The sequence below is a fragment of the Drosophila elegans genome, unplaced genomic scaffold (genome assembly GCF_018152505.1).
Source record: "Drosophila elegans isolate 14027-0461.03 unplaced genomic scaffold, ASM1815250v1 contig_208, whole genome shotgun sequence".
NCBI classification, from domain to species: Eukaryota; Metazoa; Arthropoda; class Insecta; order Diptera; family Drosophilidae; genus Drosophila; species Drosophila elegans.
The window spans coordinates 9,518,174-9,535,896 of NW_024545578.1; the positions used below are offsets into that span (position 1 = coordinate 9,518,174).

General features: G+C 41.0%; 1 protein-coding gene across 27 annotated transcripts in view; it reads right to left on the bottom strand.

Moving 5' to 3' along the window:
* LOC108146594 (CUGBP Elav-like family member 4) overlaps positions 1-14,114 on the bottom strand; it is a 129,551-nt gene extending 115,437 nt beyond the window's left edge. For 19 of the 27 annotated variants that reach the window (XM_017272644.2, XM_041708339.1, XM_017272637.2 and 16 more), the window contains exons 1-2: positions 13,699-14,113; positions 11,805-12,243 (exon numbers count right to left, since the gene is read on the bottom strand). In XM_017272644.2, coding sequence (XP_017128133.1) covers positions 11,805-11,864 — 60 coding nt within the window. In that variant the 5' untranslated portion in view covers positions 11,865-12,243; positions 13,699-14,113. Of the gene's footprint in view, positions 1-11,804; positions 12,244-13,698 lie in introns of all 27 variants that reach the window. The other 8 variants (XM_017272638.2, XM_017272632.2, XM_017272628.2 and 5 more) reach the window with 2 other exon arrangements.
* Positions 14,115-17,723: the final 3,609 nt, after the last annotated feature.

Sequence of the window (17,723 nt, forward strand, 5' to 3'; positions counted from 1 at the left end):
TCTTAAAACTTTATTGTCTAGCATCTTGAAAAACTTTAAGGATGTTCAATCAACAAACAGAGATATTTGCGAACTTAATTCAAGACTAAGTATTCCGCTTCCGCTTCTCTGAAAGCCAATTTTAAGTATTTAACCAAATTTAAACGACTATTATAAGAGCATCGTTAGTTTCTAAATATATTTAAAGTATTTAAGCGAATAGCAATAACTATTTTCAAGTACATTAATAAGCAATGATATTTTGTCTAATTTGTATGATCTATGCTTAAACGTATACCTACAATTTATTTAAAGTTTCAAAGGTTAGTATTTTGAATTCCCCTGGTTCAAAAGTAGGAACATAATCATTGAACTGAGCACCATTTTACATAAAATTTATATTATTCATGCTGTAAAATTTCAAAATAAAATTCAAATTTTAATTATACAAATTGAGTTATGATGAAAGAGAATCCTTTTTAGGAGATGCTTAAGCCTGCCTATCCTTTGAACTACTTGCAAAGTATCCTGACGAAATCTCGAATAGCCCCGTCCTAAACAAGCGTAACCTGGTTGGTTGCATATCAGACCGCGTTGGCTATAGCGCGATAAAAAATTAAAAACTTCCTCCTTCGATACACCGCTTAGGTGTGTGAATCGAGGGAAAAAATGGGAATGGAGGTCCTGGCGAAACGGGAGAGCGCGCCAAGTGTAAAAAAGAAAAACTTTTCAATGAGTTTTTCCTGTCGGCGGCGGCGGCGTCGTCCTCGGTTATGAGCCTGTAGACCACCCCCCACCCTTTCCCCCCCTTTCGGCTTATTGTTGTTTGCGTTTTAAATAGACTCAAGTGTTGTTGGGTGATGGCGGTGTTGTTGTTGTTGCTGTTGTTATTGTTGTTGAGGTTGTTGTAGCTGCCGGTTGCAGGCATTGTCTGAAGTGCGTTTGCTACTACGGCCCCATTGTTGTCGTTGGCGGGATGCTGCTGCTGGGGACTCGAAATCAATCGATAGTTAATGGAAAATCGTTATTAATGAAAAGTTTACGACCTCCTCTCCCTCCCCCACCCCCCTTCCGCACCGCACCGCCTGCTATCTGCTATCTCTGTCGCTCTCGCCGAAAACCGGCAATTGAGCGTTCACTGAGCCATGGCAAAATGGTTGATAAAGTGCAGAAAGCAATAAAAAAGAGAATGGGAGCACCGGCGAGAGAGCGCTACATTTAAGTAGCAAAGTTTTCCTTTTCCTTTTTTTCTTTTTTCTCGTAATTTCATTTGAGTGTGAAAAGTTGCACGCACATGGCAAAAAAGTTCCGGCAGGGGCAGCCCTGTATTTGCCACCCATTTTTTGTTGCTGCATATTTTCCAGCGCATAAATATTTTATGCATGCAACAAAGGCAGTCAAAACACAATGGCCCAAAAAGTTGGAAGCTTTTGAGGAGACTTGCTCTGTCTGTTTGTGAGCCAGCATTTGCACCTCTAACAAAGCAGGGCATCTTTTCGCCTTTTTCTCCATAATGTTTCTGATTGGGGAAAGTTTTTTATTTTTTTTATGATTCGCATCCTTCACTCTCCTCGATAGTTTAATGGCAGTTTAAGTAGTTTGACAGTGGTGCAGGGAAATTGATTTGCCTGGCGAACTCATTACGACCGCATCCCGATGAGCTCGCATCACGCAGGACATAAATAAGGGATACCCTTGGAATGGTTTGGTAATCACATCAGGCCAGGAGTTGCACACTTTCTGTTTTTGGTTTTGGGTTTGGGGGTGCCCACTGCTGATTTATTGCAACAACAAAGTTTTATCATGCATATTTTATGCGTGTAAATGTGGCCGTCATAAAATGCTTCCTCCAAGAGGTCCTTTCGCACGCATGTGTGTGTGCGTGTGTGTGCGTGTGTGTTTGGAGGAGTAAAGGCGATACTCCCAGCCTTTTGTGCGTACGAGTTGTAATGGCGGCCCATAAAGCAGCCATTCAATGGCAGCAAATTGGCATTTTATTAGCGCACCCATTGTCATTGCCATCGAACCCTCCGCTCCCCCCGTTTGGCCACTAATTTGGCTCGCACTCCTCGCGTATGTCATAATAAAAATGAGTGTTGGAAACTTTTAACAAACGACAAAATACCAGCAGCCGCATCGATCGATGTCCACGATGCCTTTGGGTGCAGAAAGGATGTCGTCGACTGCGCTTTGAGGTCGTCCTGGTCGTCCTGGTCGTTCTGCTCGTATTTGCCGCCGATTCCTCGGATCTAAGGCTGGGAGGGCATAACTCAAAGTTTACTCAAGTTACTTGTGCCAGCGAGCGACAAGACAGAAAACTTTGTACTTTACATCATTAAAAAGTTTCGCTTTCTCCTCTTTTTTTTTTCTTTGGTCTTTCTCTCCCTCTGTCGCTGTCTCTGTCTCTGTCTCCGGTTTAGCAGTTCTTTCCGCGGCTTTCGCCTTTCTCCTTTCTCCATTCACCATTTCTGCGGAACTTTCCGGCCAAAGACTGACTCCGACTTTGATTGTGATTCAGGCCCTGACTGAGGAGCTTAGCAATTGACAGTTGGCCATCAATCGCGGCGGGTGGGGAGCTCAGGGAATCGCTTAATTTGTGCGCACAGCGGTTGCTTAAAAAGGAGCGACCGCAGGCCTGTCCTTTGAGCCACAAAGGCACGATGGCAGTTCAACTGATTAAGGAAAATCCCTTTGCAGAAAATGGGCAGAGAAGAGAGAAGTGCATACACTTAGGCGCGAGCTGGAATTCCCGTAATAAACGAGCGCGTAATAGAAAAAAATCCCTGCCTCCCTGCCAACAAATAAATAGTTGCAATGCTCCAGTTTGCTCTACGCTCTGGTTGGCTGCCTGCCACTGGCCACATTCTGGGCTAAGGGTTGTGGATCCACAGGGGATCCACAGGGGGGAGAACTACAAGGGGGACAGCGGAGACTGGGGGACTTCCCCTGGCTCATAGTTGGCAGTGGTAGTCGTGCGGTGGTTGCCTTTTTGTGCCCATGCGCATGGAAAATAGTTGCACAAACTTGCACAGAGCAAAAAAGGATATAAACGAAGGCATGAAATGTACGGGGAGAAAAAGGCCAGAAAAAAAAATAATAGAAAAAAGGAAAGGAAACCAACAAAGGAGGAGGAGTTCCCCGGCTTAGAGTGTCCTGCTTTGTGTATCTTTTCTGCACATTGCGGGTGTATATGTGTGAGTTGGTCCTGCATTGTCACTTGGCAAGTCTCCACCTCCAGCGAATGGCAGAAGATTTGCATAAAACTCTCGCCCTCGGACAACACATGTGACTGGGAAGCTCGGGATCGGACTCGGGCTCGGGGCTTTAAAGTGCTGCGCCGTGGCAATTATTAAGTTTTCCTCTTTCTTGCGAACAACAATTGCAGTTGTTAGTCCCGGCTTCCGCTCGCCGTGAATTATGTGCAAGGGCATGCACCGCCGAGCACAAGGCGGCGTATTAGTGACAATTTAGGAGGACGAGGTCCTGCCACCAGGATAACACTAGTAGGTGGCTATGCGTGTGCGTGGAGCGTTAAATTAAGCCTGGCCGGAAGGACAATGGAAGGTGCTAGGCACCACCGAAGATTAGTTAGCCAAGGGCGGAAAATTGAATGTAGGATTAGGTGTAAACCAGAGATGAAACTGGCACACACTCTAAAAGTGATCACATTGAATAGCTACCATTTACATGATCTAGTACAAAACAACGAGGATATTAATAGAATATTAACAAATGATCATAGATTGCATTTTAACTAGGCAATTTTAATGCCTATGATGATATAAAAAGGTTAAGTAAAACATTACAATAAGCAAACTAATTCATCAGCTCTCAATGATGCATTTGTGGACTTAATTTATAATTAAAGGAAAGACAAGTCATATATGAAACCACAAAATATTGCGTTATTAGCTTATAATTCATCCTAAAATTGTATTAAGTTTAATTAAAGATGAGATTTAGCTGTGCCCTTAAGGATCTAAAATAACCCATGGCTTATTATACAGCATAATTATTTATAAGTACTTATATTTTTCATAAACTTAACAAAGCGAAAACTAAAAGGGTTTGCCATACTAAAACCCCAAATATATTCGGTCCGTATTCAAAAAACAAACTTATTCTTCCCGTTCTGATCTAATCCCAGTCCGAGACAAACGGATTCAAACGGAATGCAACATTAGTTGAGATGGGGCAGTCAGCTTTCTTCTCGGATGGGATATCTCAGACTCTTCGTTTCCACTGTCGCTGTATAAATGATGCATATGCATTTCTATCTCCATCTCCAACTCCATCTGCATCTGCATCTCGCCATGGCGAACGGCATTTTGTATCAGGGAGGTACATGTGTCATGTATTTTTTATATCCCTGCCAAACATAGTCTTTATGCTTTGACAAAATGTATACCATTTGCATATCCTCAGCTGTTGCAAGGCCCCACATTTCGCCTTCCATTTCGTGTTTTCCCTTGAAAAATGCAGCAAAAGCCAACGAACTGTAACTGGACGTCGTTTTCATCAATATCAATGGGTGCAAAATCTCCTCCACTTTCCACTTTCCACACTCCACACTCCGCACTACACACATCCTCATTCTTTTCCTCCGCTTTTCCGTTTCGCCCAACAGAGTTGCAACATATGCTATATGCTGCAGTAGTGGGCGATTGTGGGGTGTTTTTCGTGGGGGCGGGGCAGGTCTGGTGTGGACAGCAGCGCTTTTGCAATACAACGCATCATTTTTATTGTTTGTCGGCTGCAAGAAAACAACAACAACAGCAACGACGTCTATTGAAAATAGAAAGCAAAATGCTGAAAGGCAGTCCGCTGGGGAAGGGGGGCAGGGGAGAGGCAGGGGAATCCGTTCGTGCTTTTGTATTTTTGAACCCAAAAATAGAAAAATGCAACTAACTGGGTGCTGGTGCACATACAGTACGCGCAGAAAATCGAGAAAATAAACTTGAAATGCGCATTGAAGTGGCGGCGTCTAATGCAGCCGAAAAGGGGTAATGGAATGGGCCGGAGGTTATGGACTGACTATACATTTCTGAGTTACTTGTCCCGGCTTTCCCTCGACATTCGTTGTCGGTTGAGTTCAGTGTAAGATATGCACTTTGCCATTACAATTTCCCCCTGTTTTGGCAACAGGCTAAAGATTTGGACGAGCTTTTGCTTATAAACCATTTTATTAGGTTTGAATTCAAAGGAGTATGAGAAATTAAAGGTAACTTGCTGAAATTTATTGATCCGGAGCTCTTTAAGTTCAGATACACCCCTCCCCATTTTCCAGCACCACTAACGACACTATCAACAAGGCAAACAACCCAAACAACCAATGACGACAACGACAACAGCAGCAACCGCATTTAGCTATCGCACACTTCACTACCTAATAAGTCTCAATTAAATGTACATAAAGCATAACACCTTGTAACATTTGCATGTTTCAACCTACAAACTTGCCCCTCCATTCCCCCCATCCGATCCAATCCAATCCAATCCAATCCTCCCCAAAGGTTGTGTTTACTTGAACAACTTTCAAAAACTTTCAGCACGCAAACCTTTAACAGCAAACGCTGAATACAAAACAGCCGTAGTGACAGCCAAACACAGCACAAAAAAGTGACTACAGTCGTAAAACACCTGCACACTCACCGGCGAAAAGGGAAAACTGTCATTCTGTCAGTGTGTCATTCAATCATTCCCTCATTAGTTCAGTCTCTGACATTGTCAATGTCATGAGGCGTTGTTTGCCCGCACTTCCAGTGTTGGGTATTTACATTATTTAAAGATGAACAAATTGCGTAAAAGCTAATGCTATGAAACAAATATTAAATACAAAGTGTAGTTTGAATTAAAGGAAATTTATGATGGGATATCTAAGAGATGTGGTATCAAAAAAAAAAAAAAAATACTTATTAATATACCATTATTGTTCCAAAAAATATAAATAGTATGTATTTCTCTTTGTTTCAAATTTGTTTGCCATTCTCGAATCGATAATATTAATACATATTATATTGTTTAATCACTTTAAATATAAGTTCTTTAAGAAACTAAGCTCGCTTTGTAAGGGTATTTCGAGGGTCCCCCAAGTGTCTCCTTCGGGTGGCTTTCAATTAAATATTTCTGGCTTGACTCGGACCCATTCCCCATATATCCTGGCCAGAACCTCACCCACATCCACTTCCCATTCGCATTGCATGCGTGCGTTTCAAGTGGCTGTTGCTGTTCTGGGCCGCTTCCTGTCGTAAATAAAATGGAATTCGCTTTTGGCAACTCGCACCCCAGCACAGGTTGTACGAGCACCACCCTTAATGAATACGACATTATTTTTTATGAGCTGTCAAACACTATTTTCCATACATTTCTTCTCCTTCAGCGGACGCTTTTCACCCACTCGACGAGGCCCATTCCAAGTTTCCTTTTGCCATTTTTATTTATCGCCCCCGAGTGTTGGCTTTGTGTGTGTTCGGAGTGTGTTCAGAGTGTGTGTGCGCCCGTGTGGTTGTGCGGTTATTGTTATTATTTATATTATTTTTTGATAAATGTTTTTGGGAAATTTGTATTTTATTGGTTGTTTATCGACAATTAGCGGTTTTGTTTGCCGAGTTTCCCTTTGCATAATGTAAACATAATGTAAACACTTGGCTACCTCTCTCTCAGACTTTCCCGCTCTCTCTTTATTTTTTGTGCCTTGTTGATTTATTTGCCAAGTGGAAAAACAATAAGCCGAATACTCAAGGAGCTAGACATAAAGAAGCTACTCGGAGAACAAACATCAATAAGGTTAAGGATGTTGTGAGAGGAAGTAATTAGTGTATAAAGAAAATGCAAAATGCAAAGGGAAACTGGCCTATAGAGTATATATAGTACGTAGAAGACCATAAACATTCTGATGGGGCACATAAATAATAAACAGAAATACAATTTATTGTTCAGCCGGTTAAGAGAGCGCTAAAGCCGAAAGCTAAAGGCCTCTACATGCGGTTTTGCACTTTGGCGAAGGCATTAAAAAGTATGCAAAGTATACATACATATACAGATGCACAGAGAGAAAAAGGGAGGGCGGCGGGGTGACGGTGGTGATTGTGGTGGCGGTGGCAGGGGAAAAGCATCTGGAAAATTTGTTCGCATGACGCACGCAGCTGCCGCCGCTGCGAAGTGCGAGATTTTCCTTTGCTTTGCCCATTTTCGTTTTTGGTATTTTTGCGCTTTTGTTTACATTTTGATTCAGCTATTTTGAGAAGCCATAAACAAAACAAAGGAAAACGTGCAGAAGCCCAAGCAAAAGCAGAAGAGCCAAAGGAAATCGGAGCTGGGGTAAACTCGAAAGTCGAAAGTCGAAAGTCGGAAAATATATAACTAATATATGGTATATACCATATACTGACCATATATACAGCGGGAAACCTAATGAGCTGTGCAGCTTTCGAAGTTGCCTCATTACGGTGATCGAATTGAATGGAATCGAAAATCGATCGATAGTCAAATGGAAGACCCACAATTAAGGCAGGCAGCCATAGATAAGACCAGGCCCGATGAGCCAATGGGCTGGGGAATGGACACGCTCGAGGGTGTGCGTTAATCACGCAAGTAATTCTAATGCCCGACCCTCGTCCCTGCCCCATTGCGATAAGTTTTCCACCGCCCTGGGGGTGAGTTTTCCCGTTTTCCCACTTTACCGCTTTTCTCGCTTTTCTCGCTTTTCCCACTGCTGGCACACAAAGCATAATCAGCGCTGAACATGCCAAGCACAACAAAAGAGGCAAAAAACCTTTGGCCAGAGAGCATTGGGGGTGCAGTCTGTGCTGCCTGTTAACAAAGCTATAAAACTGTCACCTCTAATAATCAAGAAACTCAAATTAAGGCCCGGAGCAAGTCCGAGGAGCGTGCCCTTCGACATACATAATAAAAACTCAAGTAATTTCTGCCAAGCGTAGCGTAATTAAGAACTAAAAAGGATTTCATTAGAATTTCTCAAGGGGAAATTGCAGTAACCATAAAAAAAGTTTGATTGGATATTTTTGCACGTTAATATCCGCTCGTCGATTGATTGCACATCCATTAATAAAACTTTGATTAATGTTGATTGAATTATTTTTAATATAAAAAAATCGTTATCATTTTATTTGAGTATTTGAGCAATTTATAATTATTGGAAAAAAGTTGCAGCTTAAGTTTGCGCTATCAATTACTTTTTATTTTTGTGTTTTTATATTTATGTCTTGATTTTACTTGACTTGAGAGAAGTATGAATAAACTTAGTTTTATTAACATTAGAGATCAGAAGCAAACGTTTTTCTTAGTTTACATAAATAATGAGTGATTGTGGTTCGAGTATTTGGACTTGAGCTATATATTTAGATCACAATGGACGTCTTTTATTGAATACTAATTCTATTTTCCATTTCCTAACCAATTTGAAGCCCATTCCTATAGTGGAAAACTCTGTGCTAACCCTTCCGAAGTTCCCGCAAGAAAATTTCATTGGCAAACAAATTTTCGCTTTGTCGTTCGCCCTGCCTTCTTAGGTAGTATTTATGATTATTAGGCTGGGCAATTTGCCGACTTAAGCAATTACCAGCGAGCCAACAAAAGGCGTTGGCGCTTTTCAATATTTATACGCCTGTCACCCACACCACTCCCGTTTTGGCCCGTCTAATGGTATGTAAATGCTTGACGGCTTACAAAGCAGCGAGCCAAGCATAACAAAAGGCGACCACAACCCGTTATTATTATTGTTGCATACGTCAAGGCGTTCTCGCTATGCGGTCCGTCTTGTTTTCCCTCCGACTTTTTGTTTCTTTTGCTTTGTTTTCTCAAGTAATTTGCAGTGGCATGTAATTTAATAGCATTGCATGTGTGTGTGCGTGTGTTTCTGTGTGTGTTAGTCTCGTCGAGCTGTTGAATGCGCCCCCAGGTGTCCTCTTGTGGGAGGCGGGGGGAGGGGCTGGGGTCCGTCAAAAGGTATATTATGCCAGGGGCTGACAAGCCAGGCCGACTCCTTCGGTCTCCTCAAGATTATTGGTTTCAAGGGTAAAATTATGAAATGAAGTGGAAAATTAAGTGTATGATTGTGCCAAGTGGCAAGTGGCAAGTGCCAAGAAAGCGCCGCCAAAGGAGAGGCGATTAGGAGTGAAGCGGCATAATGTTTGAAGGGTGAAGATGAAAGAATATATAAGGAGGGCACTAAAGGTAAATGGTCTAAGATATGCTGTAAAGATGTAAGTAGATAAAAGGCGAGATAACGATTTTAGAAGCACATAAGATCTTTACAACCTTGAGTAAATAAAGGACTTTCATCATTATAAATCATTGGCAGAAACATAGAAATTGCATCACTTTTAGAGCCAATAAAGATTGTCTTAATTTTATTCGAAATTTATATATAAGCAGCAGGCTTTCAGCTGAAATATAATATTTTTAAAAGAAACAGAATGAAATGGAAACTAATGTGTACTTATAAATGGATTACTAATAAAGAATAAGATACTAAAAGTTAACCGATATTGTGAAGCAACTTTCCTTGGCTATTTTTTCCCAAAATATTCGTGTGTGGTTTTAATGCCAGTGCTGCATGGTGTGCTTAGATAGTTTGCTGTCTCAGAAAAGAACTTACTGGCTATCAAAGGATATAACTTCAAGCGGAAAGTCCGTGTCTGTGAGTCATGGCCCAAAATGCAAGCGTTGAGTTTGAAAGGAAAGAAAAAGGAACCCACAGCCAGAGCCAAAACCAAAACCAAAAGAACTGTGTCAACGACTTTGCTCCACTTAACCATTTAACGAGCAAGTTAGGTAACACGTAATGCCAGCAACAAAAGGATGTGGAAAAAATCAAAACAAGTGGCACAAAATATTGAACAACAATAGCACGGGGGGAGAGCAGAATAGCAGGATAGCAGAAAAGCAACAGAGAACGCATGTGTCATCATTAGAATAAGGAGAGTAAGGATAAACGGAGGACTTTCGAACATCCCTGCCAAGGATAAAAGGCAGACACACACAAGTTGAGTAAGTAAGTAAGTGAGGGGAGTGCGGGGAACACGCACAAAGGACAACAAAGAACGCCGGCGACGTCATCTAACGCAGCACGCACCACCCTAATGCCCCACAGCCCACATCCACCCACCACCCTCTGCGCCGTGCAACCCCCATCTACCATTAAACTTCTACCATCTATGCCCGATCCTAGACAGCCACCACCATAAAAGTGAAATACACAATGAAATTTACGCAATATCCCCGAGTAACAGACTTTTCTGCGTTGGCGTTGTAATAAAATCAAAAAAATACAGAATAGAGCATAGAGAATAAGAGAAAAGAGGGTGACAACTGGAGCAACATCAACAACAATAACAACAACAACAACAACAGCAGCAGTAGCGACATATATGATAAAGCAGTCAGCTGAAAGTGAAACAGATAGATAGACAGATATTGGGTGGGTGAAAGAGAGGTCAGCACGTTGTTACTCAACGCAACAGAAATAAATGTAAATCCGATTAGAATTTAAGTTTTTTTGTTCGATTCGTAAATTTCACAAAGCTGGTTGACAACTTTCGGGCAGAATCAAGAGACTAAGAAGCAAGTGAATGAAAAAGTTGATAAATCAATAAGTAGGTTAAAGACGTAGCCATATGGTTAAAGAATTATCAGGTTGAATATAGAAAGCCAGATAAAATGATATAAACAAAGCGCAATGTAAATAAATCTTAATCTACTGTCGTTTAACTGGGAAATTTACTATATTAATTTAGGAAAAACCAACAATCTATTTTTCATTTAGGAAAAACCAATAATTTATTTTCTTTAATTGTTACAAATATTTGCCTCTTTAAATGAAAAAAATTATACAAGTTTTTTCTTGAATTTCGTAACAAGTCTGCAGCCTTATTAATCATCAAAGTATTTTTGTAAATATTATTAAACGAAAAATAATTTTCTTGGCAAAAAACAGCTCAGTAATTATTGCAACTAATTTATATTTATTTCAGTTAATTTAAAGACCTAATTTAAACAAAAAACTTAAACAGACAAATTTAATAAATCCCATTAATTGTTATCTCAATCGAAAAACGGCGTGACAGCTTAAAAGCCAATTAATATTAAAATAATTGTATAATTCTTGATATCTTTAGGGTATTGGCATTTATTTGTTTTAATTAATTGTTTGGATAAGTATGTAAAGTTAAATGAGTATGCCAAACAAAACTTTCGCATAATCTTGTCTTAAATTTAATCTTTAGCCGAATCGTAGTCTACTTTTTGGATATTCTGGCATTTCTTTCCCCTGAAGGACACGGAGCTCTTTAAGTCGGGACTCGTAACAAAGGGACCAGCAGCGAGCGGAGATGTTGGTCATTGGGAAAATTTTGCGGCGTGTTAATGGCCAAGAGACACAGACGGCAAAAACGAGACTCACATTGACCTACACACACAGACGCACTGATTTCGAATTTTCGCACAAAGAAAAAATGTAACCGCAATCACCCACACTCGCACACACACACACACACACACACACACACAGAGAATGACACACAGACACAGCGAATGATTAATTGTCAAAATATGTTGAGCAAAGCCAAAGGCAGGGAAAAAAAATAAAATGGAGAGGAAAAGCGTCACAACAACATAATAAAAAGTGCGTTAGTGTGTGCGGCGATGTATGCATATGTATTTGTATTAAGTTGTCATTACGTGACTGCGGACAACAAGATTTATTATCATTTTGGGCCCCACTGTGCCCCGTCCTCCGCCCCCGGCACTCCCCACTTGCCATGCGGTGAAAAAAAATTCATTTGACTCTCGATTTTGATACTCACAGTAACTTGTTGAGCAAACTCAACCTTCGGCTGGCCGACCAATTCAATAATATGAACCATATGGAACGATTTGCTCTTGGACGTGGCGCCTTTGCGAGAAAAAATTGTTAACGATTTTCACCGATTCTCTGGAAGCTTTTCGGTTTTTCTTCCTCTGAAAATGGCCGTTGTTTATTTGTCTGAGTTTTCCAATTTTTTGTTTATATTTTTAAGCACTTTTTTGTAAAGTTTCGTTTCGGTATTTCACTTGAACTGTCTTTTCTGTACTTGTTACTTATTGATTTTAATGTATTTTTCGTGTGGTTTAGCCTGCTATAATGTGTGTATGGCTTAGTGTTTATAATAATTTATCTTATCTGTATTTTCCAGTATTTAAACACACGCGTGTTCTTCTCTATCTCTCTTATATTTTTTTTCTCTCTGATTTTTCTGCTCGTTTCTAAAATCGAATTAAAATTTGTGTTTCGTGAATATTGGTCTGTTTCCGCTGTAAGCATGGGTAATTGGATGATTTTCCAAGTACAGTTGGCTTGAAATGTTTCTTCGACTGTGAGTTTAATTGCTTGGAAGTGAGGTGAACTCAGGGAATGGCAACAAAATCAATCGGAGGTAAATATTTTTTGATATATTTATTGTTGTTGGCAAAGCAAATGATTTATCATTTCCATTCAAGGCATAGACTTGCTTCTGCGAAGGCCAAAGAAGAATATATGAACATATTTAGAAAAGGTGCAAATATTTTGTGGATTTCTGAATGGGTTTTCATAACTAAATTTTCTTCGAAAGCTAACACAGTCCGAAAAAAAACCCTTCAAGCACTTCACTAAATACTATGCGAACAATTTCAAGCACTTTAAAGAAAATGTACAAAAAATATTTCAACTTTTTTGGTTTGAAAACAGTTCACTTAGATTCAGCATTTATATCAAACTCTTGAACTCCTCATGTGCAACCAGTATTTATTTTTCGTTCACTCCAGAAATTAAAGCTGCCTCTCATAAATTTCAGAAATTAGTGTAGCGATTTACGACCATTTTAACACTCATCGCAGATCGAAATTATTTCGGATTTTGGTCAGAGAAAATCATTTACTGTAAGTATTGGCCATTCGGGCCACATCAAAGCAGCCGTAAAACATTTTAACCAACTGAAAAAAGTTCTACCAAAAATTAAATAGCAAATCCCAGTACAAGGAAAGGAAAATCATGCTCTGCTGGCCAAAAATCATTAAGAGCAATGCATATTCAATTAACAGGGCCATATATATTGGCACGGCTACACTTAAAATACAACAAAATACAGCAAACAAAACAGATTTTGGCGAAAAATGGTTTCAATGGGATCGAGTGCTTTAGAGTCGGAATGCCATGGAGATGGAAACGAAATTATGGAATGCTCAAAATATTCAAATTCGATGTGAGAAACGTTTTCTGTGCTTCGCTCTGCTTTGGTTTGCTTTAGTTTGGTTGGCTTTTTGGGCCAAAATTTTAATTGAAAATGTTTTCGTGTGCTGCGAGCGTGAAACAATTTTCGTTCGTTCGTTTGTTTATCTAGGCAAATTGAAAAAAACACATCGAGAATAAAACAGAGCGTGGAAAAATATCCAAAAAGTAAGCCCCAGGCAAAGAGAGAAAAACAACCTGATCGGCAATTGGGTTTCCTCTCTGCCCAGTTCTGTTTGGAAATTTTTTTTGTTTACAAATTGTTTCTAATTATTTTTGGGGTTTTGTTTATCGCGGCAGTCAGTCTATTTCTGGAGCTAATGCTAATGATGCTGATGGAGAGATTCTACAGAAATTGTAATGAAAGAAGTTCTAATGAGTCGGGAAAATCGATGTGAAATATTTTGGAGCACAAGCTTAGGATGATCTTAGTGGTAATTGCCCTTGCTTACAGATTTTAACAGTTATATATTTGCATTAGTTGTAGTTTGTTTTATTTTTTTTTTTTTTTGTTTTGTGTTATGGGATTGAGTAAACGAATTTTGTAAACTTTGTTTGCGATTTTTGTGGCGAATTTGGTTTTGATTAAATTGGTTGTTATATTTGTAATATATATTTTTGAAGCGAATTTGAATTTTTAATTTTAATTGGTTGGTTTTATTTTGTGTTTCTTTTTTTTTTTTTGTTTTGTTGAATATTCGTAACTTGTATTATCGCTGTGTTTCAATATGCGTTTCTGAATTGAAGAACAAATGTCACACGACGTCGACGAGAACTATACGAAATATTCCGACTTAACTACACAGCACTTGGGCAGCAAAATTCAAAGTGAACGTCCGAACGGCGAAACCTGAATTTTCATTTTGAATTTGAACGGAAAACCGAAGGAAAACGAACAGAGCTGGCTCAATCGTCGTTTTCCCAACATTCTCCCATGTTAAATCGATGTTAACAAAACTGTTAGCCAAGCGAGAGAGCAAAAAACGAGAGAAAAAGGACGGCGCTTACAACGCCGTCCAGAGCCCCAAAGATCCGAACGGAACCCGAACCCGAACCCGAACCGAACCCGAACAAACTTACGCCCACCCGACCAATTCGAACCAGCGAACGCAACAGCCCAACACGCCGGCAAAACAGCAACGCACACACGTTCGAGGTGGCTAGTGGGTGTTGCGGCGGGTTGTGTGCGGTGTGTGGTGTCTGTGTCGGTGTCCACCCCCACGACCGTTCGTTCGGCTCTTTTGCCGAGCGTTCGATCGAACATGTTCGCCATCGAGCGGCGAAACAGTTGCGAGCCGAAGTGGCGTATGCTCTATAAGATCTGGTTTGGACAGGGGTGGTTCGGACCATTGATAATGGCTAGCTTGTTGCTTTCGTGCCTATAGTGGATAGTATTCCTAAGAGATCCCTTAGGATAGAACTATTCTACCACCCTTAACGAAACCCAGGTCGTACTACCAACAATCACGAAAATCACACGGAATAGCGGCACTCTGGCCGAGCAGGCTGGAAAACCCAACAAGGCCTAAAGGGAAAATCTCCGAACTGTCACAATCGTAACTTCTCGTGCCAGCCGATTCACGCGCAGGCGAGGCTCTCTCTCGCTAGCGCCCTCTCGCTCTCCAGACCCCCGCCCCCAGGCCGAGTGCGGCGAGTGCGAGCGAGACGGCCAGACGGTTAGTTTTGGGCCCTAGATATGTAAGGTGCCTTGTGTAGTGGAGCGGAGTGCATCTGAGTGGGAGAGCGCGAGAGCCATGTGCCGGGCTTACTGGCTGGTTGTCTGCCCGCGTGGCCGCTGGGTTGGTTCGGGGGGCGGTGGGGGGTTTGTCGTCGGTGGGCTTACAGGGTTGGAGAATCGCAAAAACATGTGCGTTTCGGTGCCCCTCTTCTTCACTTGTTTTTGCATTTTCTGTTTTGACTGGAAGTGCTCATCATTGCGATGATAATTTTCTGTTGAATATTTATGAAACACATGACTCACAATGTGATTAAGGCTGCCTGTGCCTCCTTGTTTCTCCCAAAGGGCGAACACAACCGCAAACACACACAAACGGCGGGCTGGAAGGCTACGCCAATAAGAGCAGCGAAGAGTGTTTGCAATTCAATTTAAGAGAGTCCTTTTAAGAAGAGCGAATGGGTAATAATACTCACCCATTCACCGAAATGCTGGCAAATTCATCATGATGACGACGCACGAAGACAGGAAGAAATTAATATGCGAAACGCAACAATTTTTGCCAACTACAACATCAACAAAAACAACATCAGCAACAGCAACAGCAGCAGCAACAACAACAGCAACAACAACAACAGATGGAAGTACACAGTTTTTTAGTATTTGGCTCAGAGCCGGCAAAAATAGCAGCAGCAACAAGGAAAACATCTGCGAGGCATTGAATAATGCCAGCGAAGTTTGGGGCGCGGCTTGTTGTGCTTTTTTTTCTCGGGGGTTTCCCCTTATGGCCGAGACACACTTTTGGCTTATACTGCGAAACGGTTATGGCTGTGATTGATTTCCCAAGGTAATTTTTTCCAAAAAAACGCTACTTAAGCAAATGGGGTTTGGTGGCGAAATGGTTTGTACTGATTACCGGCAATAAAAACATCACGGCTTTAAGAGTCTGGAAGATATTTTTAAATTAAATGAAACGTTAATGATAATATAAACAGGCAAGAAACTAAAAATTTGTTTGATAACAGTTCAACCATGCAAAAGGCAAAATAACCATGTATTTTATAAATGTAAATAAAAATGCTTTTATTTTTTATTTGCTAGCACTTATATAAATATATGTACATATATAAACATAGCCTTAAATTTTGCAATAATTTGTTTCAATTAATGATATGGGTTTAAACATCTACTGAAATGGGTTTCAAAAGGGTGTTGCTTATGAAACTGTTATCAATTGAATTTTTGAAACATTTTGAATCGATTGGGCATCAGTTATGGCTGAAACGCATCAATGCCGCCCCAATCCGCTGGCCAGCTGGATTAATCCGGCAGCTAATATGCCAAAATCCATCAATAGTCAGCTCAATTCAGTCGAGTTCAGTTCGGTTCGGTTGAGTTCAGTCAGTCAGTCATTCATTCATTCAAGCTGCTAACAATCTCCGCCCTTGACAGACTCGGGAAACCTAACAACCTGCCAAAGCAGCAATGAATGTCGTCTACTCAGTTGCCTGTCCATCTGGCCCGCTCCACAACCCCTCTTTTGCCCATTAGGTCTCACCACCCCACGTGTCACCGCCCATCGCCCACCGCCCACCAACCCACGGCACTCCATTCAAGCGTTATTATTGTAGCTAGCTGTTATTCTTTTTTCCCTGCTATTTTTGCTACGCGCTTTTTGCTCTCGCTTCTTTGTGCGTGGGTGTCTGTTTCTATCTTTCGATGTATTTGTGTGTCACTAGGATACGCAAAAGCATCACGCGCCACAAGCCACCCATGCCACCCATTCCACCCCCCTGAACAACCACTAGAGCAGTCGGAACCGGAGCTTCAGGACCCGTCAGGACCTCATCCTCGTCCTTGTCTTCGTCCTCATCCCCCGTCGACCGTCGCGTTGTCTTGGAGTTTTTCAATTTGATATGCTCGACCGATTTTCGCTCATTTCAAGCGCGGCACAACGTTGTCAGCATCGTCAGCCAGCCGCTATTTTTGTTATTGTTTCTCCGCGTTGCGCTTGTCGTCGCCAATTTATCGCATTTTTACTTTGATTTTGCGTTAATTTTTGGACAGCAGCAGCAACAGCAACAGCAGCAGCAGCAGCAACAGCAAAAACCGCTCCTCCCGAGAGGCTCTCTTGTGTCCGAAGAGTTTGCTGTGTATTTAGCGCTAAATGGTGTGTTGATATTTTCTTTTTTCCACGCTTTTCCCATGGCCCCCAGGCTCAGAGAATCGCGCGGCCCCCGCGGGCAGTCAAGTGTTAAGGCATATAATCAGTGTCAAGATGGCGACGATGATATGAAATCAATTTTACAAGGGGAGGAAGCTAGTTGATGGAATGCTATGCGCAAAGCTGACAGAGAAATTCTTGGCGATTCCACAGTCAGCTAGGAGTTGGTAGCAACAGATATGCGGTGAATTTACAGTCGTGCGCTAAATTTCATTCTCTGCGATTTAAATTTTCAGTTAAAACACAAGCTATAAAGAGTGTAACACTATTTGTCCCATTATTTTAGGCATTATATAGTTTATCATACTAAGAATGCTTAATATTATAGACAGCTATTGCTTTAAATGGCAGTTAAAAGTTGGGATATTATGTTTTTTTTTTAACAGTGGGTCCTTTAATTCAGCTTTACCTTCTTATTACTTTTAGTGCAAAATACGCTTATTCACAACGAGTACCGGCTAAAAACATATAGTTTAATATGCCTTAACTCATTATTGTGGCTAGGAAATAATGAAAATGGAACATAATCGTAAAGGCAAAACAGAGCAGCATCAGAGAAGGGATCTTAAAGAGTTTTA